Source organism: Babylonia areolata, chromosome 6 (assembly GCF_041734735.1).
Source record: "Babylonia areolata isolate BAREFJ2019XMU chromosome 6, ASM4173473v1, whole genome shotgun sequence".
NCBI classification, from domain to species: domain Eukaryota; kingdom Metazoa; phylum Mollusca; class Gastropoda; order Neogastropoda; family Buccinidae; genus Babylonia; species Babylonia areolata.
The window spans coordinates 40,222,683-40,249,560 of record NC_134881.1 but is presented as its reverse complement, the minus strand read 5'-3'; the positions used below and the strand labels follow the sequence as shown (position 1 = coordinate 40,249,560).

Here is a 26,878-nt window from a genome sequence, read left to right as displayed (position 1 = left end):
TGTCTGCTGACAACCCATTTGGCATAATTTTTTTTTTTTTTTTTTAAATTGGTGAATACATCTGCCATGAGCAGCAAAATTCTGCCATGTAATGTGACCTAGACATACTGCAAGAGTTTCTTTTTTTTTTTTTTTTTTTTTTGATAGACAAATCTGTCAGTTGAGAATCTGTTCTTCCAGACAGCTAGACTGATTTTGGTGTCGCCTACACTGATGAATGCACAATATCCATCTCTGTGTGTGTGTGTGTGTGTGTGTGTGTGTGCATGTGTGTGCGTGCACGCGTGTGTATATGTGTGTGTATGCATGTGCACACATGTGCATATGCATGCATGTATCTGTGTATGAGAGTGAGGAGTCATTTGACAGTTTGACATTATTCTGCATTATTAAACAGCTCTTTGCACCTGAAAATATGCACACCAAAAAAAATTGCGTGAAAGAGATACTCACACAGATACAGACAGACAGACAGGCAAAGACAGAGATAGAGTGATCAAGGACAAGCCTTCAGACATAAATGATGATGCTGGGTTGCTGTCTTTCCCCATCTTTAAACACGTACATGTGAAATGACAGAAATAAATGTTGGTTTGGTTTGTTGTTTTTTTTGAGACAGCATTTCTGCCCTCTCAAATATAAACCAAACTACATGTCTCGATGACATGTAAAAACGTCTGCTGACATCCGAAATGTGTCTGGGAAAAACAAGACAGAAACAGACTGAGGGGAAGAGAGAGAGAGAGAGAGAGAGAGAGAGAGAGAGAGAGGACAGGGGAGGCTGGGGGTGGGGGGCGGGGCAGGAGCTGGGGATGTAGGGATGGAACACACACACACACACACACACACACACACACATACACACACACACACACACAAACCAGATAAAAATTGTGTATTCATAAGTCTAGGCGACACCAAAATTAGATCTGTTTGGAAGAACAAACTGTCAACAGACAGACATATTTACACACACACACACACACATATATATATATATATGGACACTACAAATGAAAAAATATCAGTTAAAAAACAAAACTTCTCTTAGTATTTCCAGATTTATGACACATTTCATGGCAGAATTTTGCTGCTCTCCACAGATTTACGCATCCTTTTTTCTTTTTTTTAATGCACAATGGATTTTCAGGGAATATGCTTTTGTTAAAGTTTGTCATGGTCACAAACACACACGCACACAAACGCATGTGCATGCATACACACACACACACATATATTCTTATCCATACATACACAGGCAGCCCAAACATGGTTATTCCACAGACTTGTTTTAACACATGTGAGCCAGTTTAGATTCGCTGCCAAATCATTACATTTTGGCACTCAAGTTGTTTATTCTTTTCTTTTCCTGACCACAATTTCATTTCAACCAAAACATGTCACTTCCCGTATACATGGTTCTGACATATAAAAAGACTTCGGATCAGAGCTGAGCGCTAAGAAATCGCTCCTTGGGATCTTTGGGGGCCCCGTACAGCCCATGCCCCCCCCCCCCACCAACCCCCCCACACCCCAGATATCATGAGATGTGTCTGTCATCCATGTGCACACTGTTGTTGCTGCTGTTGTTGCACGCTGTTGTTAATGTTGCACGGTGGCTGATGTTGTGTCCCTTCCTGTGAAGAGCTGAGGAGCACCGCCCAAGCATAAAAAAATATCTAAAAAAAAAGAATAAAGAAAGAAGTCTGTTGAATCCACTGTGTGGCTGGTTGGCTGACAGGGCTGGGCTCGGTCATCGCTCGAGGTCCGATCAGCTTCAAGTCTGTGGGGCAGCTAGTCGCTTCAGGGCTTGTTGCAAGTTCATGGCATGCAACGAATCATAACCAAGCCTTACAAAGCTAGATCCTGATTTCTGTTTCCGAAAAACCTTACATTTTTTTCGGAAGTCCGTTGCTGTCTGTCTTTCTGTTGTTGTTGTTTTTGTTTTTTTTTGTGTGTGTGTGTGTATGAAGGTCTGCCATGCATTGGTCAGGCACACACACACAAAAAAAACAAGAACAAAAAAACAAAAATATAACCTGCTGTTGAATCCACTTGGTGTGGCTGGCTGATGATGGGAGGGTGGGTAAGTAAGGTCAGGTTCTGTCGTCTCCACCACAGACGGACGGCGCCAGTGCAAATCAGGATGAAGGCTGTGAGGGTGCAGGTGCCAGCGCCGGTGCCGGTGCGTCGGGGCTCCCGGGCCCTTGGTCGCCCTGGCTCCAGGTGTTGTTTGGAAGGTCGTAGTCCATGTGCACGTGCACATAACCCTTCACGTCATGCCGGCAGATGGCGCACCTGCGAAGCGCCGGCGCGCACTGTCCGAGAGGGAGGGCAAAGAAAGAAAGGAAGGAAGGAAGAAAAAAAAGGAAGAAAGAGAGGGGGTGGGTGGGTGGGGGGGGGGGGACAAAAGAAAAAACAAAAAACGCCAGTGAATCTCCTGTGATGTTTGTTTTTTTTTTGCTTCATGGGGTACGTTTCCGAATTCCCCAAGCTGACACAAGTCATATGTTAACGTGGAAACGATGAAACACACACACACACACAAACACACACAAACACACAAACACATACACACACACTCACAAACTTAAACCTGGACATGTTTCCCCACACGTAACTTCACTAGACACTCACCTTAGATGCCTGAAAGCAAGATACAATGAAGCTGAGTCCCTGCAGTGTCAGAGGCCTAAGTATACCAGCATTCTAGTGTTTCTCTCTCTCTCTCTCTCTCTCTCTCTCTCTCTCTCTCTCTCTCTCACACACACACACACACACACACAGACTCATACCAACACAAATATTCCACACTTGCATATTCACACACACACACATACACACCGCACACACACACACACACACAAACCACATCCACACATATACAAACACACATATCCTCGACAGACTACACATGTACAGCCATGCTCATACACCAACACACACACACACACACACACACACACATCCAAAAACAGACAACACATACACCCACAAACACACACACACACACACAACAGACAACACACTCACACACACACACACAAACACACACACACACTCCCAAACAGTCTCTCACCTGCGCACAGGCCACCAGGTGACCGCAGGGCAGGAACAGCACGCTGACGTTGCTCATCTGGCACATCTTGCAGCGGACGTGGTCGCGCATCTCTTCGTTCTCCTCTGCCAGCTGTTCTGCCATGTCTGCGCAGCAATGGACCCAACAAAAAAAACAAAAAACAATGCCACTGATAGGGGAAAAAAAAAAAAAATCATATCATCGTACTGCACGCGTGGTAAAACAGGACTCTCCTCTCCCGTCAAACAGCACAATGTGAGGAAAAAACAAATACAACAACAACAACAATATATATATATATATATATATATATATATATATATATATATATATATATATATATATATATACATACACATATATATAAATTGAAACAAAGCAGCTGTTATCAGGTGAGATCAGTGCATGATGTATACACCCTCTAAGCATCTCTCTGAAGCCCTGCCTCTTGCATCGCATGAGATCTGTATGAAACAATTAGAGCTGTGACATAGACCCACATGCGAAAAAACATACAGCATTTTTTTTTTTTTTTTTCCAGTTTGCTAGGCAGCTAGCACTCATTCTTAACATGAACTGAGAGGGCGGGGGGGGGGGTGAGGGGGGGGGGGGCGGGGGGGGAGTGACCCAAAACATATCTTGACTGGCAGATAATATACAGGACAAAGATAAAATGAAACCAGGAAATACATGCATGCGTGCACCCCTTCACAACCCCCACCTCACTCACACACACACACACACACACACAAACACAAACACAAGCTCACACACACCTACAAAACAACAAACTATAAAACGAAAAGCAAAGACAAAAAGTCAACCAGTATGAAGAAAGTCATTGACAACAAACATCACATATCGGTACAAAACTCATAAATCCTTACACTGATAAGAAGGGGGGAAAAAAATACAAAGGAACTGCAACTGGACACAACCGAGAAGCACAAAACAAAAGATAAGATAAGAATAACTTTATTATCTCCAACTGGAGAAATTTGGTCAGGTGCATTATCACAACATAGACAAGTAAACAACATGGGGACCATAACTGTAAAAGCCAACAACAGCCCCTACAAATATTACGAAGATACAAATGTAAAAAATATCACATACATCGTTTCATACATACATCCACACACTGCAGGTAATAACTAGTATTCTTAATGTAAAAAAACAGAAAGAATTAAGGAACATTATTTGAATATAATTATAAACATAGCCTACTATACTGCACATTGATTATAATAGACAGATAAGATAAGAATAAAGATGAATTGTGGAAAACCACAACCAGATAACCAGCACACCCACATGCAATGAACAATCCCATACCAAACTATAAACTAATGTACGCCCTCCAAATACAATCAAAACCCACAAATCCCACACTGTAAACTGATGCAAAACCCCAACATGCAATCCACAATCACATACCAATGCAAAACTCCCACAGGCAATCAACAATCACATACCAAACTGTAAACTGATGCCAAACTCCCACATGCAATCAACAATCACACTTCAAACTGTAAACTGATGCCAAGCCCCTATATGCAATCAACAATCACATACCAAACTGTAAACTGATGCAAAACCCCCCACATGGAATCAACAATCACATACCAAACTGTAAAGTGATGCAAAACTCCTACATGCAATCAACAATCACATACCAAACTGTAAAGTGATGCAACCCCCCCCCCCCCCCACATGGAATCAACAATCACATACCAAACTGTAAACTGATGCAAAACCCCCCACATGCAATCAACAATCACATACCAAACTGTAAAGTGATGCAAAACCCCCCACATGGAATCAACAATCACATAGCACACTGTAAAGTGATGCAAAACCCCCCACATGGAATCAACAATCACATAGCACACTGTAAACTGATGCAAAACTCCCACATGCAATCAACAATCACACTTCAAACTGTAAACTGATGCCAAACCCCTATATGCAATCAACAATCACATACCAGACTGTAAACTAATGCAAAACTCCCACATGCAATCAACAATCACATACCAAACTGTAAACTGGAACAAAACATGCACATGCAATGAACAGTCAACGTCAAACTGTAAACTGATGCCAAACCCCTATATGCAATCAACAATCACATACCAAACTGTAAAGTGATGCAAAACTCCTACATGCAATCAACAATGACAAACCAAACTGTAAAGTGATGCAAAACCCCCCACATGGAATCAACAATCACATACCAAACTATAAAGTGATGCAAAACTCCTACATGCAATCAACAATGACAAACCAAACTGTAAAGTGATGCAAAACCCCCCACATGGAATCAACAATCACATACCAAACTATAAAGTGATGCAAAACCCCCCACATGGAATCAACAATCACATACCAAACTATAAAGTGATGCAAAACCCCCCACATGGAATCAACAATCACATACCAAACTGTAAAGTGATGCAAACCCCCCACATGCAATGAACAATGACATACCAAACTGTAAAGTGATGCAAAACCCCCCACATGGAATCAACAATCACATACCAAACTGTAAAGTGATGCAAACCCCCCACATGCAATGAACAATGACATACCAAACTAGAGGTAACACGTCCGCCTAGGAAGCGAGAGAATCTGAGCGCGCTGGTTCAAATCACGGCTCAGCCGCCGATATTTTCTCCCCCTCCACCATACCTTGAGTGGTGGTCTGGACGCTAGTCATTCGGATGAGACGATAAACCGAGGTCCCGTGTGCAGCACGCACTCAGCGCACGTAAAAGAACCCACGGCAACACAAGGGTTGTTCCTGGCAAAATTCTGTAGAAAAATCCACTTCAATAGGAAAAACAAATAAAAAACTTGCACGCAGGAAAAAATACACACACAAAAAAAAAAGGGTGGTGCTGTAGTGTAGCGACGCGCTCTCCCTGGGGAGAGCAGCCCGAATTTCACACAGAGAAATCTGTTGTGATAAAAAGAAATACAAATACAAATAGTTTGGGAGACAGTACACAGCCCCAAACATGCATGCATGTCTTTCCCAGTCCCAGTTTCAGTTTCAGTAGCTCAAGGAGGCGTCACTGCGCGTTCGGACAAATCCATAATACACTACACCACATCTGCCAAGCAGATGCCTGACCAGCAGCCTAACCCAACGCGCTTTGTCAGGCCTTGAGAAAAAAAAAAGAAAAGAAAAGAAATAAAAGAAATAAATAAACATAAATAAATAAATAAATAATTTTAAAAAATAAAGTAAATAATAATAATATAATTTTTTTTAAATAATAATAAATAATAATAATAATAATAATAATGAAAATAAAATAAATAAATAGATAAATAAATAAATAAAATGAATTTAAAAAAAAAAAAAAAAAAAAAAAAGCCTGTCTTTCCCAGTGATACGGAACTCAGCAGTTACCTGTCAGAGTGCCGGGAGCGACGTCAGCGTTGATGCGCAAGGCCGTGCGAGCCAGGGGTCCCAGGGTGCCATCGTCTTCTGGGGCAGGAGGTGTACTGGTGCTGAAGAGGACAACGTCACTCCCCACTGCCACACACACACACACACACACACACACACACACGTTTGTACACACCTTAAGCACAACTCCAAAGACTGCCAAATTTTATTAATATTTTGATTAAGAGAATATATGTCACAACACTCGACACACCAAGCTTGTCCAAAACAATCATGCAAGGCACCAATCGAGGGCGGAAGAAGAAGAGGAAGACAGCGGAAGAACAACTGGCATGAGAACATCAAACAATGGACCGGACTCCACACACGTGAGCTGCTGCCAGAGACAGATGGAGAAGGGAGGTTTGCGTCTGCGGTCCTCAGGCTTCCCCCAACGACTACTTTGTAGTTATGGGCCTGAGGTGAGGTGAGATGAGGTGAATATATGCAATAGTTTTTTATATTAACGTCTTATATGTTATTGATTCTTTTTTAATCAAGACATGTTTATGTTTTTCGTGTTGAGTGATTGTCTATGTTTGTTTTGCTGCACCTGATGCAATTTTTATCAGCGAGATGGTAAAGTTATTCTTATCCTATCTTATCTCATCTCCTTGTGTAAAACTGACACACCACACACATGCTTGTACACATTACACATTTTCATTGGCTGCTTGATACACAACAGTCGCCAAACCTAACTAAAGTTAATCATCTTCTTGAAAACACAACAACTACCAAATTTACCAATATTTTTTGGCAGAACTGACACACCACATTTGCACACATTACACATTTTCATCAACTGCTTGACACATGACGATCGCAAAAATTTACCACTATTTCATTTTGGTTGCTTGTTACACAATCTCCAAATTTACCAATATCTGAGCAGAATTGACGCACCACACACACACATCCTTGAACATGCCTTACACATGTTTGTCAGCTGCTTGACACACAACAAGCACTGAATTCATGAAGTTATCAATATTTGAGCAGAACTAAACACCACACACACACTTGTACACACACCAAACACATTTCCATCGGTTGACTGATACACAACAATAATTGCCAATTTCACCAGTGTTTGTGCAAAAATGCATATAATTACACACACACACACACACACACACACACAAACATATACAGAGAACTAAAAAAATACTGCTTAAATTTTATCGAACATTCACACACACACACACGCACACTCATAATAACGCATGAGTACATAATTATGTACATGCAAGCCCATCTGTGTGTGTCTGTGTGTGTGTGCATGGTGAAAAAAAACAGGCATGTGTGTCTAAGTGAGAAAGAGAGAGAGGGGGAGAGAGAGAGAGAGAGAGAGAGAGAGAGCAAGCATGAATGTGTGTGTGTGTGTGTGTGTGTGTGCGTGTGTGAGTGCATGTGTTCGTGTGTGTGTGTGTGCGTGCGTGCGTGCGCGCGTGTGCGTGTGTGAGTGCATGTGTTCACTCCCTTCTCTGAATTCACTGTGAATGACTATTGAATCAAACTTGTTTTTTTTTAACAGTGTGTGTGTGTGTGTGTGTGTGTGTGTGTGCGCACATTATTTTCCCAAGAATAATATATATATATATATATATATATATATATATATATATATATATATATATAAAGGGGTGCAAAAAAACAAAACAAAAAAAAACAAGGTAAGACAATGAAAAAGAAAAAGAGAAACAAAAAAGAGATGGAATTAAAGAACGTAAGACATTAATAAAAAAAATAATAAATAATAATAATAATAATAAAGAGAGAGAGAGAGAGAGAGACATAGAAAACAGAAGAAAAAGGAAGAAAAAAAAAGTGTAACAGACTCAGAAGAGGACAAAGCGAAAGTGACTGTGGCAGGGAAGACAGACAGAGAGAGACAGACAGACAGACAGACAGACCGACTGCAAGACCCACCATTACGTCTCTCTTCCTCCTCCATCCTCTTGATCTCTCTCTCTATCTGCTCCTCTGTAATCTGAAAAACAAAAAAACAAAAAAAAACATGCAAACAAATCAGCTTCCCACACAACACAAACTAGTCCCCTAGCATTAATTAGAGTAATTTCCCTTTTTTATTATCTGCACCAAAACGTTTGCAAAATAAATAAAACTTCCATGCTTAGCAAAAGAAGTTCCTGTTTGAACAAAAAATGATAATTATGACTGCTCTTGTTGTTGGGTCGAATATCAGATCAAAGTGCCAAGTTTAGAGAATACAAAAAATATAACAGTAAATGCAGTTTGCATATAATTAGGCTTCATTTTTTATTTTTTTGTGCCCATCCCAGAGGTGCAATATTGTTTTAAACAAGATGACTAAAAAGAACTGAATTTTTCCTCTTTTTATGCCTAATTTGGTGTCATCTGACAAAGTATTTGCAGAGAAAATGTCAATGTTAAAGTTTACCACGGACACACAGACACACACACACACACACACAACCGAACACCGGGTTAAAACATAGACTCACTTTGTTTACACAAGTGAGTCAAAAAAGAAGAAGAAGTTCCTGTTTTTCGGGGGGGAAAAAAGGGGGAGGGGGCTTCCTCTACAGTTTCAGTTTCTCAAGGAGGTGTGACTGCGTTCGGACAAATCCATATACGCTACACCACATGTGCTAGGCCGATGCTGGACAGCAGTATAAGCCAACTCATTTAGGCCTCGAGTGCATGCTTACATATTTGTGTACCTATCACAGTGGATTTTTTTCCCCACAATTTTGCCAGAGGACAACACTCTCGTTGCCATGGGTTCTTTTTTTTTAGTGCATGCTGCACACACGACCTCAGGTTTATCGCCTCATCCGAAAGACCAGATGCTCAGTTTGATTTTCCAGTAAAACGTGGGGGAAAGGGCAAAAGTGGGCTTCAAACCCACACCCCCACGGACTCTCTGTATTGTCAGTGGAGCGTCTTAACTCTCTCCATACGAACGGCGAAAGAGACGACGTTAACAGCGTTTCACCCCAATTACCACCATCAAAATATTGCAAGCGGAAGCTCTTATACTGACGAGGTGAATGTTGACAAAGAATACCACAATTCTGACGACGGAAGCTAAAGGTTGGGTCATTCAGACACCCACTGGACATCTGAGGGGTCTGTGTAGAGGAGAAGAGAGGACTGGCCGTACTGAGTGAGTTAACCATTCTCCCAAATTCCTCTTTTGCATCATCTCCATTGGCTCCCTGTCTCACACAGAATAAAGGACAAGATCAGCGCTCTATGTTATAAATGTATTCACAAATCCGCCCCTTTCCTATCTCTGTGGCTGCCTTCACCTCTGCAACCCATCTCTCTCTCTCACTACGATCGGCTTCGGATCCACTCTGTTTGCGCATACCCGGATTCAAACACTCCACTGATGGCTGCCGTTCTTTCCCGGTCTCTGGACCTTGCATTTGGAATGAACTTCCTCTTCCGCTTCGTCAGGTCTCCTCACTCAGCTCTTTCAAGTCTGGCCTAAAAACACACCTCTTCCCAACAAGATAGCCTCCCTCCCCTGCCTTTTCCTTGTCTTCAGTTTTCTCAAGTTTAGAGTGAGGCATGCGCGTGAATGACTGGTGTGACAGCGCTTTGATTTTGTCTCTGCACAAGATTCAGCGCTATACAAATACTTATTGTCATTATCATAATCATCATTATTAGTATTGTTATTATTATTATTCTCATTACTATTATTATCATCATCATCATTATCATCATTAACACCATGATTTCCACTCACCGTGGGGCGGGTTTCGGGGTTGTTCAGCTTCTGCACGGCGTCCACAAACTTCTGGCCCTTGTAGAGGCGCACGAAGGGGCAGCGGGGGAACCAGCGGCTGTGCTCCACCCAGGGCTTGTCCGAGCTCTCCCACGTCTTCAGCCCCCCCTTGCAGTGGAAGCAGCGCACCAGGTCAGCGTGACCTGCCATGGGTGGGGGTGGGATGGAATACGGGAAAGAAAGAAAAAAATAAAGAAAGAAAGAAAAGTGAGCAGGTCAGTTCTGTCAGGTCAGATAATGCCTCTGACATTGACCATTCCATCTTTTTTTCTTTCTTTCTTTCTTTCTTTTTCTTTCTTTTTTTTTTTTTTTTTTTTTTTTTTTGCTGAAGGATTCACACACACACACACACACACACACAAAAAGAAGAAACTTTGAACAGACATATAATTGTATATAATACGCAAAATAATAATAATAATAACAATAATAATGGATACTTATATAGCACACTATCCAGAAATCTGCTCTAGGTGCTTTACAAAAACGCTTTACAAAATATAAATATAATACATATATATTTACAAACAGACAAACAAAAGCAAAAAAAAAAAATAATAATAAAAATAAAAATGACAGCAGCAGGCAACTCACACATTCTAAGTGCAAAAAAAGAAGACAAAAAAAAAGAAAAAAAGATTCATTTTTTAATAGGGTACTATGTAGAACTGAAAGAGCCCCTGACATCCCCAAAGGCGGGAGGGGAGGGGAGAGGATGGGGTTGCTGGCTGGGGGGCATGGGGGGACAGGGCATGGGGTGGGGTGGGTGGTAAAAGGGCGCAATAGCCTAATGGTTAAAGCGTTGGATGGTTCCTTGTGGGTAAAGGCTGGAGATTTTTCCGATATCCCAGGTCAACATATGTGCAGACCTGCTGGTGCCTGAATATGCACGTTAAAGATCCTGTAATCCATGTCAGCGTTCAGTGGGTTATGGAAACAAGAACATTACCCGGCGTGCACACGGCACCCCTGAGGGCGGAGTGTGTCTGCCTACATGGCGGGGTAGATAAACATGTCTGCCTGAGTGTGTATGTGTACGTGCCTGAAATCTGATTGAAATGACACAGGAAACGAATAATGAGCGCTCGGTGGCAGCCGTCAGTCGGCTCTACCCAGGTAGGCAGCCCTGTTGTGCAAATGTCCCCCGTGTTTGTAAAGCGCTTTTAAGAGCTTGGTCTCTGACCAAGGATAGGCGCTATGTAAGTATCCATATCAATCAATCAATCAATGAAAACATGGGAGGTGACAGAGCCCTCCTCACCTGTATAGTAGAAGCCTGCCTCCGCCATTTCTGCTGGGGGATGAGTCGACCTGTGGGGCCAGTTTTCGAAGGTGTTGATGCGTATGGCCTTGACCACCATGTCAGGCCGCTTGGGCATCTGGGTGAAGATGCCCAGGTCGTCGTAGGTCACCAGCTGTCAACATACACAATAAATATCTTCTTTCTTTCTTTCTTTCTCGGGAGGAAGCTGGCAGAATGGTTAAGATGCTCAGCTGCCAAGGCGGAAGAGAGAGTCCGTCAAGGTGAGGGTGAGGGTGAAGAGTTCGAATCCCCTCTCTCACCCTTTCTCCCAAGTTTGACTGGAAAAATCAAACTGAGCATCTAGTCTTTTTTGGATGAGATGATGAACCGAGGTCCCGTCTGCAGCACGCACTTGGCGCACTGAAAAAGAACCCATGGCAACAAAGTGCTGTCCTCTGGCAACATTATGTAAAAAGAAATCCACTCTAATACGTACACAAATATATAAGCATGCACTCAAGGCCTGACAAAGTGTGCTGGGTTAAGCTGCTGTCAGGCATCTATCTGCCTAGCAGATGTGCTGTAGCATATATGGATTTGTCCGACTGCTGTGACTCCTCCTTGAGAAAGTGATGGCGAAAGTGAAACTCTTTTCCTTTTTATTTTTTTTTTTTTTCACCTTTTTTTTTTTTTTTCTTTCTTTCTTCCTTTCTGGTGTTTATCCTTTTTTGGGTTTTTTTTTTTTTGTTTCCTGCCCTTTCCCCAGGCAGTATGTATGTTCAAATTATGTATTAGCAAGTGAATGAATGTACACACACACACACACACACACACACACACACACACACACACACACAAACACACGCACGCACACACTCTCACATACTCCCAAACTCATACAGACAGATACACACTCATACCAACCCCCCCCCACACACACACACACATACACCCTCTACAAACAGCGCCCCCCCCCCCACCCCCCAACCCACCCCCACACCCCCACCAACCACAAACACACACACACACAAACACACACACACTCTCACATACTCCCAAACTCATACAAACACACACACATACCAACCCCCCCCCCCCCACACACACACCCCTACACACACCTACATACACCCTCTACAAACAGCGCCCCCCCACCCCCCACCCCCTCACATACGCACCAACCACAAACACACACACACACACACACACACACACACACACAACCAAAAAGAAACCAACCTGTCTGTTCTCAGCACGACCCTCGACATCACGACCACCGCCGCCACTCTCCCCACCAGTGTCAGCGCCCCCCCACTCGTTGCTGCCGCCACTCTCTCCACCACCTTCCCTTGGTGCCTGTCCCGCAGGGGGAGACGACTGCTGCTCAGGGGGAGGTGAGTGGGCAGGCTCCGGACGTGCCGTCCCACCAGACACGGAATTGGTCACGACGCTGGCCTCCGAAGACACAGCAGCAGCGGCGGCAGCGTTTCCAGAGCGGCCAGTTTGTGCCGGAGCCTGGGCGGCTGCAGCTGTCTGCTGCTGCTGCTGGGCGGCAGGTCCTGTGGAGCCACTGTTGTTGCCTGCTGGATGTAAGTACGGTAAATGAAATGGGTTTAATGAGGGAGCGCCTCTTTTTTGTTACGCCACCCAGCCCCACCCACCACCACCCATTACAGTTAGTTGTTAGTGTCTGCATACCATATGTGTGTGTGTGTGTGTGTGTGTGTGTGTGTGTGTGTGTGTGTACACATACAAAGGTGTATACATCTTCAGACAGGCGCTACAGCCGAGTGGTTAAAGCATCGGACTTTCAATCTGAGGGTCCCGGGTTTAAATCTTGGTAATGGCGCCTGGCGGGTAAAGGGTGGAGATTTTTCCAATCTCCCAGGTCAGCGTATGTTTAGACCTGCTAGTGCCTCAACCCCCTTCATGTGTATATGCATGCAAAAGATCAAATACACATGTTAAAGATCCTGTAATCCGTGCCAGCGTTCCGTGGGTTATGGAAGCAAGAACATACCCAGCATACAACCCCCACCCCTTCGAAAACGGAGTGTGGCTGCCAACATGGAGCAGTAAAAACGGTCATACACGTAAAAGCCCACTCGTGTACATTATGAGTGAACATGGGAGTTGCAACCCACAAACAAAGAAGAAGAAGAAGAAGTATACATGTTTATCATTTAGTATTGTGTGTGTGCAACTCCCTTCAATCAAGGAGGGTGCCGAAGCTTAAAACTGAATAAAACTTTCGCCTCGTTTCACCACCTGCTTGTGAAGAGGAACTGGCGTCAGCCACGGCAGCAGATCTTCTACTGTCCTGAGAGGAGGAGGAGGAGGCAGCAGCTGTGATGCTCCCCTGCTGAGAGGAAGGTGTGGACAAAGACGACGACGATGACGACGATGATGATGATGATGGTGCTGTAGATGAAGGAACTGCTGGAGCTGACCTCGCTGACTCCTCAGACCTTGAAGAAGGAGGAAGCGTGCTGTTGCTGTTTGCTGCCAGGCCCTTGATAATAATAATAATAATAATAATAATAATAATAATAACAATAAAAAATAAAATCAGTAATGATGGATACTTTTTTTCTTCTTTTTTTTTCAGCAGTCTAGCCAGAAAACCACTTTACAAAACGTGATTTTACCATACCACAATGCATCAATGTTACACATTTGCGCAAAATGTACCTAGCAAACTATACACGCACATAAACACAACGCATACATATATAAACATGCATTCCTACATACATATAAATACATATCTGCCCCAATTACTACACAACCACACACACTCACACCACACACACACAAACAAACATACACACACTTTCATACATGATATAAGCAAAGGTGTACACATACATAATGTATACACACACAGTCAAGCGTACCACATTTACAAGAGCATGGACATGACACACCAAACCTTATTGCTGAGAAAAGAAGAGGTGAGAGTTGGGGTTTTTGACTCACTTGTGTAAACAAAGTGAGTCTATGTTTTAACCCGGTGTTCGGTTGTCTGTGTGTGTGTGTGTGTGTGTGTGTGTGTGTGTGTGTCCGTGGTAAACTTTAACATTGACATTTTCTCTGCAAATACTTTGTCAGATGACACCAAATTAGGCATAAAAATAGGAAAAATTCAGTTCTTTCCAGTCATCTTTTTTAAAACAATATTGCACCTCTGGGATGGGCACAAAAAAATAATAAACGAAGCCTTATTATATGCAAACTGCATTTACTGTTATATTTATATTTTTTGTATTCTCTAAACTTGGCACTTTGATCTGATATTCTGATCCAACAACAAGAGCAGTCATTATTATCATTTTTTGTTCAAACAGGAACTTCTTTTGCTGGGCATGGAAGTTTTTATTTTGCAAACGTTTCAGTGCAGATTGTATAAAAGGGAAATTACTCTGTAATTAATGCTAGGGGAGTTAATTCGCTTTAAACTGATCTTTCTCATCTTAAACATTACATTTTGAAATTATGCTCAAAACATAAAAAGCTTTGGATTTTTTTTTTTTTTTAAGTGTATCACAAGTGAGTCTTGAAGGCCTTGCCTCTCTTGTTTTTTTGTTGTTTTTTTTCAGCCAGATTTGAAATAGGAAAAAGGGAGTCCCAAGTGTCAAGAGAGTCATATGCTCCATATCTCTGGGGGCTTGCAAAAGAGAGACATGATCTCTGTCCCGTGGACCTTAGCCCTCACCTTGAGGGTAGGCAGATTTTGCTGGAAAGTGGCAGTGGCAGTAGCAGTGGCAGCGGCAGGCAGGGAGAAGGAGGGGCCTGCAGCAGTGGGAGTCCCTTCAGCATCAGCTGCCAGGTCTGTGAGCTGCCCTGGGAGACGTGAGGCTGCTGGCGCCGGGCTGAGGGCCGCCGCTGTCAGCGGCATTATGAAACATTATTTTGTATGTATGTATGTGTATATATATATATATAGATAGATATACCAATATGTGCATAGAGAAAAAGAGGGGGGGGGGGAGGGGGAAGAGAGAGAGAAGGAGAGAGACAGACAGACAGAGAGAGAGATTTACAACATGTACATACTTACACACACAAACATATGCACACACACAGCCACTTAACCTTGCAAAAAGTTAAATACACTTTAATCTGTAAGTGTGTGAATGTGAGTGTATGTGTCTGTGTGTGTGAATGTGAGTGTGAGTGTGTGCATCTGTGTCTGTGTATGTATGCATACATGTGTTTGTGTGTGTGTGTGTGTGTGTGTCAACGTGAGTGCACATAAACATATATATATAAATCATGCCTTTTTTGTGGGTTGAAGTGTGCCTGTGTATGTGCAAGCTGTTTTAGAAAACATCGCTGTGTACAGCTTATAAAATAACATTTCACACATGTGCACACAAATGTACACTCTCACAATATCTCTAACTTACAGTAACTTACACATACACTTACACTCACACCAAAATCCACAGACAACCACCCACACACACTACCTTCACCTAACAACCATCACCAAGGACAACAGGGCACACAACATTGCCACACATATTCACACTTTGACTATGTCTCTAGCACACACGCACATACACACACACACATGCGCACGCATGCACGCACAAACACACACACACACACACTGTGACACACACACCCTTCACCCTACAACACCCACCACCACCATGGACAACAGGAGACACACACACACATAAACACACATGTGCGCGCGCGCGCACACACACACACACACACACACACATTCTATGACACACACACCCACCACCACCATGGACAACACACACACACACACACACACACACACACACGTCGCTCCTTCCCTCCCTCCCTCACTCACTCACTCCCTCCCTCACATCTTATGTTTTGTTGTCCAAAGTTATGTGACCTAAGGTATGATTTCATACCCCAGAAATATCACTCTCTGCCTTCTATGTGTAAACTAATTTTGATTATGACGCCACATCGAGAAGAAGAAGTCTGACAGTTTGCAACTTAATTAAAAATACAAAGCCTTTGAAAGCCGGCCACTTAGTTGTACTTGATTATCAATTTATGCATTGCTTTGCTCTGTTGTATCTCATATTGTATGTCTTGTAATGTTTTCGAAATAAGTTTACACACCGCCCCTTCATAAGTGTCTAAGGCCTTTTCTGGAATAAAACCATCCAAATCCAAATCCCTCACTAACCAGACTCTGGCCCTGACGACATGTCCCGCAGGAACAAGCTGGCACTCTGCTCCGTGATCTGGGAGACGGACACGTTGCCCGCCGCGCTCAAACTCTGCGCCTGCCTCGAAGACGACACAAAGCGGCAGCTGCCTGATGCCTCCCGGTGCACCTCCTTGGCGTCCCTGCGGGCGAAGCGGGCCATGTCCACCGTCACCCCGCAGAATGCGCACTCCACCACCACCACCACCCTCGTCGCTGCTTCTGCCTGGCCTTGGCCTTGACCTTCCTGACTGGGCAGGAAGAACCCTGCGGATACAGTGAGTTTCAGTTTTGAGGTTCAGGTTTTTTCAAGCAGGGGGGGAGGTGTCCAAAGTGTTTGCGGACCCGATCCATGTTATGTATAATTATATGCTTCAGCACAATCTACCTTCTTCTTCTTCTTCTGCGTTCGTGGGCTGCAACTCCCACGTTCACTCGTATGCACACGAGTGGGCTTTTACGTGTATGACCATTTTTACCCCGCCATGTAGGCAGTCATACTCCGCTTTCGGGGGTGTGCATGTTGGCTATATTCTTGTTTCCATAACCCACCGAACGCTGACATGGATTACAGGATCTTTTACGTGCGCATTTGATCTTCTGCTTGCGTATACACACGAAGGGGGCTCAGGCACTAGCAGGTCTGCACATATGTTGACCTGGGAGATCGCAAAAATCTCCACCCTTTACCCACCAGGCGCCGTCACCGTGATTCGAACCCGGAACCCTCAGATTGACAGTCCAACACTTTAACCACTCGGCTATTATGCCCATCGTTCAGGTTTTTTCAAGCGGGGAGGGAGGTGTCAAAAGTGTTTGCGGACCCGATCCGTGTTATATATAATTATATGCTTCAGCACAATCTACCTGATTCAGTTTTCAAGGGGTAGGTTGTCAAAGTGCTTGCGGTCTGATCCGAATGTATGCTGCTACACCATGTCTACCAGATCTAGTTTTCAAGAAGGTGTCAAAGTGTTGTGGACCTATCCACAATAATTATATATGCTACACCATATCTACCAGATTCAGTTTTCAAGAAGGTGCCAAAATGTTTGCGGACCAATCCAAATATATCTGCTACACTGTATCTACCAGATTCAGTTTTCAAGGTGTCAAAATGTCGCAGGCCTATCCACATTATATACTCCACATCGTTATCAACAGAATTCAGTTTCCAGGGAAGCGTCAAAGCGCTGTGGACTGATCCATTCATTATATAATACGCTACACAGGCCACATCTGCTTGGAGAGAGAGAGAGAGAAAACAACAACAACAACAACAACAACAAAACAGATGTCTGATCTTCATGTAAACCAAACTGCACTGACCAGGAGTCCTTGAGAGCCTGCATGCTACAAGTCTGTTTAAAATATGAGCATAGTTTCAGTTTCAGTAGCTCAAGGAGGCGTCACAGCGTTCGGACAAAACCATATACGCTACACCACATCTGCCAAGCAGATGCCTGACCAGCAGCGTAACCCAACGTGCTTAGTCAGGCCTTGAGAAAAAAAAAAAAGGTGAATAAATAATAGATAAATACATAAATAAATAAATAAATAAATAATACTTATAATATAGAAAAATGTAGTAGTAATAATAATAATAATAAAATAATAATAATAAAAATAAATAAATAAATAAGACAACAATGATGATAAATAAACAAATAAATGTAAAACATGAAGACACACATTCACACATACACCCACACATGCATAACAGATATGCACCAAACATGCAGTTTCCCAGATATGAAGACACAGTCGAATACATATAAACGTACATGAGCTCCAACACACACACACACACACACACACACACACACACACATTTGAGCATAAAAGAATGGTAATAAAGAAATAATAATGATGATGATGATGATGATGATAACAATACTAATCATCATAAGTTCTTTAAAAAAAATTTTTAAAAATAAAAGAGAGAGAGAGAGAGAGAGAATAAAGAATAAAAAATAAAAAAGAATTCTAAAATAATTGAAAAAATATGTGATTTATAATAATGTTAATAACAATAATAATAATAATAATAATAACGACAACAACAACAACAACACTAATCATCATTAGTTGTTGTTGTTTTTTTCTTTAACAGAATAAAGAATTTTTTTTTTTTAAAGAATTCTAAGAATATTGAACAAATATGTGATTTTCAGTAAAAAAAAAAAAAATTTTAATTCAAAACAAATGTACAAACTGATTGACACCAGTGTACAAATGCACACACACACACAAAAAATAAAATAAAATAACCACACACACACACACACACATCCACCCGACACACATGCGCACACACACACACCACACACACACATACACAAACAGAAAACACACACAACAACAACAACACACACACACACACACACATACACACACACACACACACACACACCCCTACCACCCCTCCTACACACACACACACACACACACACACACACACACACACACCTGCAGCAGCGACAGGCAGGATGAAAACCCCTCCCGGAGGGATGAAACCGGTGAACGTGGCCAGCCGGTTCCACTCATTCTCCATGCCGCTGTGGATGGGGTCCAACACAGCCAGGCCCTGCTTCCTCCCCTGCTGGGGGGACCTCAGCATGGCCACAATAGCGTCACGGCTTCCTGGAGGGAGACGTGACACTGACAACATCCAGGACAGGTCGCTGTCCCCGTGTTTCCTGTACGCTTCTTCAGTTTCCTTACCTTTGCCTTCTGGGTTTTTCAGGGGGCTGGCGGAAGACGGCATGTTCCTGAAGACGTCTTCAATTTCCTCACCCTTATCTTCTTTCTTCTTTAGGAGGCTGGGAGGCAGCCCCGATGGCACCGCCTGCTCTGGGTCTGAGCCGTACCTCTGCAGTTCTTTGCATGCTTCCAGAGGGCTGCTGCTGCTCTTCACCAGCTCTTCTTTCACAGTGGCCCGGGAGATCTGACCCAGGTCTCCTCCTCCTCCTCTCCGTGCTTGCTTGTGGTCCACGACGAGTTTGCCTTTGCCCCATGGTGCGGACCTGTCCTTTGACAGCGAGCAGTTTGCTACGGAGCTTCTGAGCTCCCTTGAATGCCTGGGACGGTAAGTTACAGAGTTGCTATGTTCTGTTGTACCTCTTGTTTCAACGTCACCAGGGACCGGGTCTTCTGGTGTTGACACTGAAGGGCTTGTTACAACATCACCAGGGACCAAGTCTTCTGGTGTTGACACTGAAGGGCTTGTTACAACATCACCAGGGACCAAGTCTTCTGGTGTTGACACTGAAGGGCTTGTTACAACATCACCAGGGACCAAGTCTTCTGGTGTTGACACTGAAGGGCTTGTTACAACATCACCAGGGACCAAGTCTCCAGGTGTTGACACTGAAGGGCTTGTTACAACATCACCAGGGACCAAGTCTTCTGGTGTTGACGCTGAAGGGCTTGTTACAACATCACCAGGGACCAAGTCTTCTAGTGTTGACAATGAAGGGCTTGTTACAACATCACCAGGGACAAAGTCGCCAGGTGTTGACACTGAAGGGCTTGTTACAACATCACCAGGGACCAAGTCTCCAGGTGTTGACACTGAAGGGCTTGTTACAACATCACCAGGGACAAAGTCTTCTGGTGTTGACACTGAAGGGCTTGTTACAACATCACCAGGGACCAAGTCTCCAGGTGTTGACACTGAAGGGCTTGTTACAACATCACCAGGGACAAAGTCTTCTGGTGTTGACACTGAAGGGCTGGTTACAACATCACCAGGGACCAAGTCTTCTGGTGTTGACAATGAAGGGCTTGTTACAACATCACCAGGGACCAAGTCTTCTAGTGTTGACAATGAAGGGCTTGTTACAACATCACCAGGGACAAAGTCGCCAGGTGTTGACACTGAAGGGCTTGTTACAACATCACCAGGGACCAAGTCTCCAGGTGTTGACACTGAAGGGCTTGTTACAACATCACCAGGGACAAAGTCTTCTGGTGTTGACACTGAAGGGCTTGTTACAACATCACCAGGGACCAAGTCTCCAGGTGTTGACACTGAAGGGCTTGTTACAACATCACCAGGGACAAAGTCTTCTGGTGTTGACACTGAAGGGCTTGTTACAACATCACTAGGTACCAAGTCTCCATGTACTGAGACTGTAGGGTTGGTTACAACATTACCAGGGACCAAGTCTCCAGGTGTTGACACTGAAGGGACTATAGTGCTTGATTCAACATCACTAGGTACCACGTCTCCATGTATTGAGACTGTAGGGTTGGTTACAACATCACCAGGGGCCAAGTCTCCAGGTGTTGACGCTATGGTGCTGAATTCAACATTACAAAGGGCAAGGTGAGTCTCATCCGTTCTGTAAACCTTAACATCACGCTGGGGATGTGAACTGCTTCCAGGGCCTGGGCGCTCGTAAGAGTCATGCATTAACAGTGAGCTATGGAGGCCTGCTTCATGTTTGAGGAGATGAGTGGGTGGGTAGGGGATGCTTCTTTCTTCTTGTGACAGACCCAAGCTTCTAACCTGAAATGGATGGAGCAAATCAAGAACATACAAATATATTCCTCTGTTTTTCTCCAGAGTTTCTATCGGTTTGGTTCCCAGTCTCCTGGCTGATTTGACATCAGAAAAACAGTGTTCTTCACACTCTGCAGATTCTGTTTCTGGAAATTCAGATATCTCAACGGCACTGAAACTTTCATGTGTGAGACAATCACTGAGCAAACGAGACAAACAGATACTGGACATTCTGATAAGCTGCTCCAAGGTCACTTTACTCTGAAGCGGCATCGGAAAGGCAAACAGCTGAAACACACATATCCTGGATTTGTTGCTTTCACTGTAAATCAGTATTTCAAGGCCAGTACTCTCTCTTGCCTTCCGGTCTTCTTCATATGACACAAATCGCTGAGTCCCACATGAATAAAGAAATGCAAGCCGAATCTGAATAAAGTAATCAGACAGTAGACAATGGGTTTCAGCCAGATTAAAAATATCAGCAAAATCAGTTTCGGTAATTTCAGTCTTCTTCCTCTTCTTCTTCTTCTTCTTCTTCTTCTGCATTCGTGGGCTGCAACTCCCACGTTCACTCAATATGTTCACAAGTGGGCTTTTACATGTATGACCGTTTTTACCCAACAATGTAGACAGCGATACTCTGCTTTTGTGGGTGGTAATTTCACTCAAATCTGCATCAGTCTCACCTTGGGACCGATCTGATCCAGAGCCACACTGTGATGCAGCATCCCCATCACAATTGTCTGTCCTGTCCGGTTCAGTTCTCCCGGGACCAGACATTATGTCTGAGGCAATGTCCCTGCAGCCACTTTTTCTTCCTGGTTCCACAATCAGGACATCACGTGTGCTGTCTGTAAGCTGTCCCACTTCATTCCATACACCAACTATCTGAAGTCCTTTGAGTAGAATTCCTCTTTTCATCACAAAAGATTTCTCTGTGTTAAATTTGGGCTGCTCATCCCCGGGAGGGTGCGTCACTTCACGGACAACACCGCCCATTGCTTATTCAGTGTAACTACTGTAAGCTGTCCAGCTTTATTCAATATACCTACAGTAACCTGTCCAATCAGATTCAGTCATCAACCAGTCAGCTGTCCAACGGTATGTAAGCTGTCCTGTCTGTTTCAACTCTCTCACAATCCACTGTTTTCAATATCCATACTGTAAGCTGTCCTGTCCTGATTCAGTAGGGCCACTGGCAGTTACTCTTCTGATTCGGTGTTGCGGACAGTCCGTTCTAATATTGTCTGATTCTTTCAACTCCTGATTTCAGCAGCACTGTCTCGTCCGGCATTGCAGCAGTCAGCTGTCTAGCCTAACTCGATGTGTAGACAGCCAGCTAGTCCTCCTGGCTGACTGTGCTCCAACAGTGAGCCGTCCTTTTCTTTCCTTTGCTGTTTCTGGCACCGACCAATCTGGCAGTCTCTGTCGTCAGTCAGCCGTGATGATTTGTCTGAAGTTTCCTGATCTTGCAAACAACCTAGTCATACACATACACACACACACACACACAGACACACAAACACTGACTCCGTTAACAGGATCTAGTGGTAAATCTGAGCAATTTTGCTGTAGACTGAGCAGAGGGTCCTGGGTGTGTCGCTGAAGATACTGACAGACTGAAATTCGTCCACAGATGACCAGGATTGGAAGGCTCTGGCAATCAAGTTATCCACCTGCAAACAGACAAGGTGCATTGTTTATCGAAACAACTACCATGTATGCTTCCGGATAAAAAAAACTACTGGCATAATCATGAGAAATATTTGGTTCACAAAGCTTCATCCTAGAAGAGCTGTGCACAGTAACATAATCAATCTAACAAAACAAATGTTACTGCCAAGTCAGATTTCAGTGTTCAACCCTGTATCAGTGGATGTTCACAACAACAGTAAATACATTCATCATTAAAAAAAAACTAAACAAAGTTCCACTGTCCTGTTAGCTAACTGGCACAGCCAATGTACAACAATGTAAAGGCCAGTCCACTGTCCTGTTTGCTGACTGGCACAGCCAATGTACAACAATGTAAAGGCCAGTCGTTGAAGGGGCCTGGTGGCAGTCTCCACTCTTGGGGGGGGGGGGGGGGGGGGCGGGGGTCGGGGAGGGGAGCGGGGGGAGGGTGCTCACTCAGTCTGGCTCCAAGACTAAACAATTACTGTCATCGGTAGGGGTCTTAGCAGGTTGTGTTCTAAGTAAACTAAAACACGGCAGCCACTACTGAACATCACCAAAAGTGACTCAGCAGCAGTGCAGTGTCTTCTCAGGTGTGTGGCTTCCTGGCGACCTAACGCTGATGGTTTCCTGCGGACACTGGGACTTCGAAAGATGAAACCCTGGTGTGTGTCTGTGTATGGGGCATTCAGAATGAGTGGCATGGGAGTTATGCCACTGAAATAGTGCAGATGGTGGGGCAGCCAAAAAAAAAAAAAAAGGCCAGTTTCAGTCTCCAGCTACCAGAGATCTGACATGCCTTTGCTCCAGCACAGATATACATTAACTCTCTCCATACGAACGGCAAAAGAGACGACGTTAACAGCGTTTCACCCCAATTACCATCATCAAAATATTGCAAGCGAAGGCTCTTATACTGAAGACGTGAATGTTGACAAAGAATACCATAATTCTGATGGCGGAAGCTAAAGGTTGGGTCATTCAGACACCCACTGGACATCCGAGGGGTCTGTGTAGAGGAGAAGAGAGGACTGGCCGTACTGAGTGAGTTAAAGAGACCTGAGCTAGGACTTGCATGCGTGATCTTAGTAGCCTGTAGTCTGCTTAGTGTTACAAACTTTGTCAGATCAATGGAATTAGCATAGGCTTAGGCAAATCAGAATATTTTCCACTGATGGGCATTACCATTTGATTGAAAGAAAGTCAATGCCTGACTCGAAAGTAGCATACATATACGAATAATACTGACTGCCATCATTGCTAAACAGCTGTACACAAACCCATTCCAATTACAATTATACTCACACCATTCACAGTGCAGACTGAGCGCAGGTTCCTGAATTCTCTCTCTCTCTCTCTCTCTCTCTCTCTCTCTCTCTCTCTCTCATGAGACCCTGGCTGAAACTGTCTCAAAGGAACTCAAGGGTAGCCTTCAGCCACCATGTCCACTTCTGAAAACCACCAATGTCATCATAATGGGGATTCCAGAACTTACAGAGCTAGGAAATGATAAAACCCAATTCACCTGGAAGTCCTATTCATGACCTCTCCAAAAACTGTGACTTGCAAAACTATCCCCATGCCCCCTCCCCCACACACCCCCTCCTCCCCCACGCAGGATATAAAAAATTGTAATTCCAATACAATTTTATACAATGGAGAACAAAACAACTGATTTACTGATGGCAAGGAGGATGAAGGGGGGTGGGGGGGAAGGCGACAACAACAACAACAACAGCAGCAACATAATTTTCAAAATACTCCAATACTAAGGACCTAAGTAAAAATCCAGCAAAGCTCCTCTCTCTCTCCACTCAGTATTCAGGCCGTTTCCCATGACAAACAGACATGGTGAATGTTGGTCAAGATGGAGAAAGGTGGCAAAACGGTCAAGATGCTTATCTACAAATGCAGAGTCCATGACAGTCTGGGTTTGAATCTTGGTCTCGCCCTTTCTCCCAAGTTTGACTGGAAAACCAAAACTGAGCATCTAGCCATTCGGATGAGACAATAAAACTGAAGTCCCATGTGCAGCAATGCACTTGGCACACTGAAAAAAGAACCCATGGCAACAAAAGGGTTGTCCTGTGGCAAAATTCTGTAGAAGAAAGAAAACGCACTCTCATAGCTACACAAATATATATATAATATGCACATACTCAAGGCCTGACTAGCGTGTTGCTGCTGGTCCAGTATCTGCCCACTAGATGTGATATAGTGGATATATTTGTCTAAAAGAAAACACACTGATGCCTCCTTGAGAAACTGAAACTGAAATGGTGAAGCGTTCAGCAATGCAGCACCCCCATGACAAACGCCAGACAGCAGGAACAGTGACCCGTGACCAAAACATGACCCGATCAGCTGCCAAGCGGGCTGCTGTGTGAGCGCCTCATCATTCATGGGGGCACACTACTGCATATGACAAATAAAAAACTGAAACAAAAAAAAAAAAATTTTAAAAAGAAAGAAAAAAGTCTCATTCTGTTTAACAGCTCAGGACACATCACATGCCCCAGCTCACAAATTCATCCTTGTCACTTCCTTCTGATCCGAATGACTGACTGCATGCATGATTTTTGCAAATGATTTGTGTTCCTTTTAAACTGTCCACAAATAATCTGTGGGATCTCTTCCTGTTGGCCTGGCCTTCTTCACTCTGATTTCAAGCCTTGGAAATGTCAGTCAGTTGTGGCAGGCACTGTGGACTCGTTTAGAGCACACATCTGACGGGCGCAATAGCCGACTGGTTAAAGCGTTGGACTTTCAATCTGAAGGTCACGGGTTTGAAACGGCGCCTGGGTGGAGATTTTTCCAATCTTCCAGGTCAACATGTGTGCAGACCAGCATGTGTCTGAACCTGTTTTGAGTGTTTTTGCAAGCAGAAGATCAAATACGCACATTAAAGATCCCGTAATCCATGTCAGCATTCGGTGGGTTATGGAAACAAGAACATACCCAGCATGCACACCCTGAAAACAGAGTATAGCTGCCTACATAGCAGGGTAAAAACGGTCATGGACATGAAAGCCCACTCGTGTACACATATGAGTGAACGTGGGAGCTGCAGCCCATGAACAAAGAAGAAGAAGAAGACAGCACACATTTTATGTGAGCATGCATCAGCAACAAACATTGTTTTGGAAAAAAAACAAACCATTTCCCCTCCTCTGGGCTTTGTTCTAATTTCAACCCCTAGAAATGTCAGCTAGTGATGGCTGACGCTGCTGTGTCATTCAGAGCACATAATTATGTGAGTATGTTTCAGCAGCAAACATTGTTTGGAAAACAAAACACCTTCCCTCCTGCAGGCCTTGTTTGTTCTAGTTCCAAGCTTTGGTTGCATGTGTCCGTTGTGGCAGACATCGTGAAATCATTCAGAGCATATATTGATGTATTATATGTGAGAGTTTCAGTTTCAGTAGCTCAAGGAGGCGTCACCGCATTCGAACAAAACCATATACGCTACACCACATCTGCCAAGCAAATGCCTGACCAGCAGCGTAACCCAACGCGCTTAGTCAGGCCTTGAAAAAAAAAGGGGGGAATAAATAAGATAAGCTTACATAAATAAATAAATAATAATTATAATATAGAAAAAGGTAGTAGTAATAATTTTTTTTTTAAATAAAAAATAATTTTAAAAAATTTAAAAAAATTAAAATTTAAAAAAAATTCTGAAAAAATAAATTTTAAAAAAAAGAAAAAAGACAACAATGATGATAAATAAGCAAATAAATGTAAAACATGAAGACACACATTCACACATACACCCACACATGCATAACAGATATGCACCAAACATGCAGTTTCACAGATATGAAAGCACAGTCAAATACATATAAACGTACATGAGCTCCAACACACACACACACACACACCACACACATTACCCTGCACCTCCTCTACCCCCCTCCTCCACACACTCATT

General features: G+C 43.5%; 1 protein-coding gene across 5 annotated transcripts in view; it reads right to left on the bottom strand.

The window, feature by feature from the left end:
- Positions 1-1,030: 1,030 nt before the first annotated feature.
- Positions 1,031-26,878, bottom strand: part of LOC143283006 (uncharacterized) — a 44,149-nt gene continuing 18,301 nt past the window's right edge. For 2 of the 5 annotated variants that reach the window (XM_076588986.1, XM_076588985.1), the window contains exons 2-12: positions 19,236-22,949; positions 16,746-17,033; positions 15,279-15,448; positions 13,832-14,075; positions 12,803-13,146; positions 11,582-11,735; positions 10,282-10,463; positions 8,469-8,529; positions 6,498-6,623; positions 3,080-3,204; positions 1,031-2,318 (exon numbers count right to left, since the gene is read on the bottom strand). In XM_076588986.1, coding sequence (XP_076445101.1) covers positions 2,142-2,318; positions 3,080-3,204; positions 6,498-6,623; positions 8,469-8,529; positions 10,282-10,463; positions 11,582-11,735; positions 12,803-13,146; positions 13,832-14,075; positions 15,279-15,448; positions 16,746-17,033; positions 19,236-22,272 — 4,908 coding nt within the window. In that variant the 5' untranslated portion in view covers positions 22,273-22,949 and the 3' untranslated portion in view covers positions 1,031-2,141. Of the gene's footprint in view, positions 2,319-3,079; positions 3,205-6,497; positions 6,624-8,468; positions 8,530-10,281; positions 10,464-11,581; positions 11,736-12,802; positions 13,147-13,831; positions 14,076-15,278; positions 15,449-16,745; positions 17,034-19,235; positions 22,950-24,252; positions 24,463-26,878 lie in introns of those variants that run through there. The other 3 variants (XM_076588983.1, XM_076588988.1, XM_076588987.1) reach the window with 3 other exon arrangements.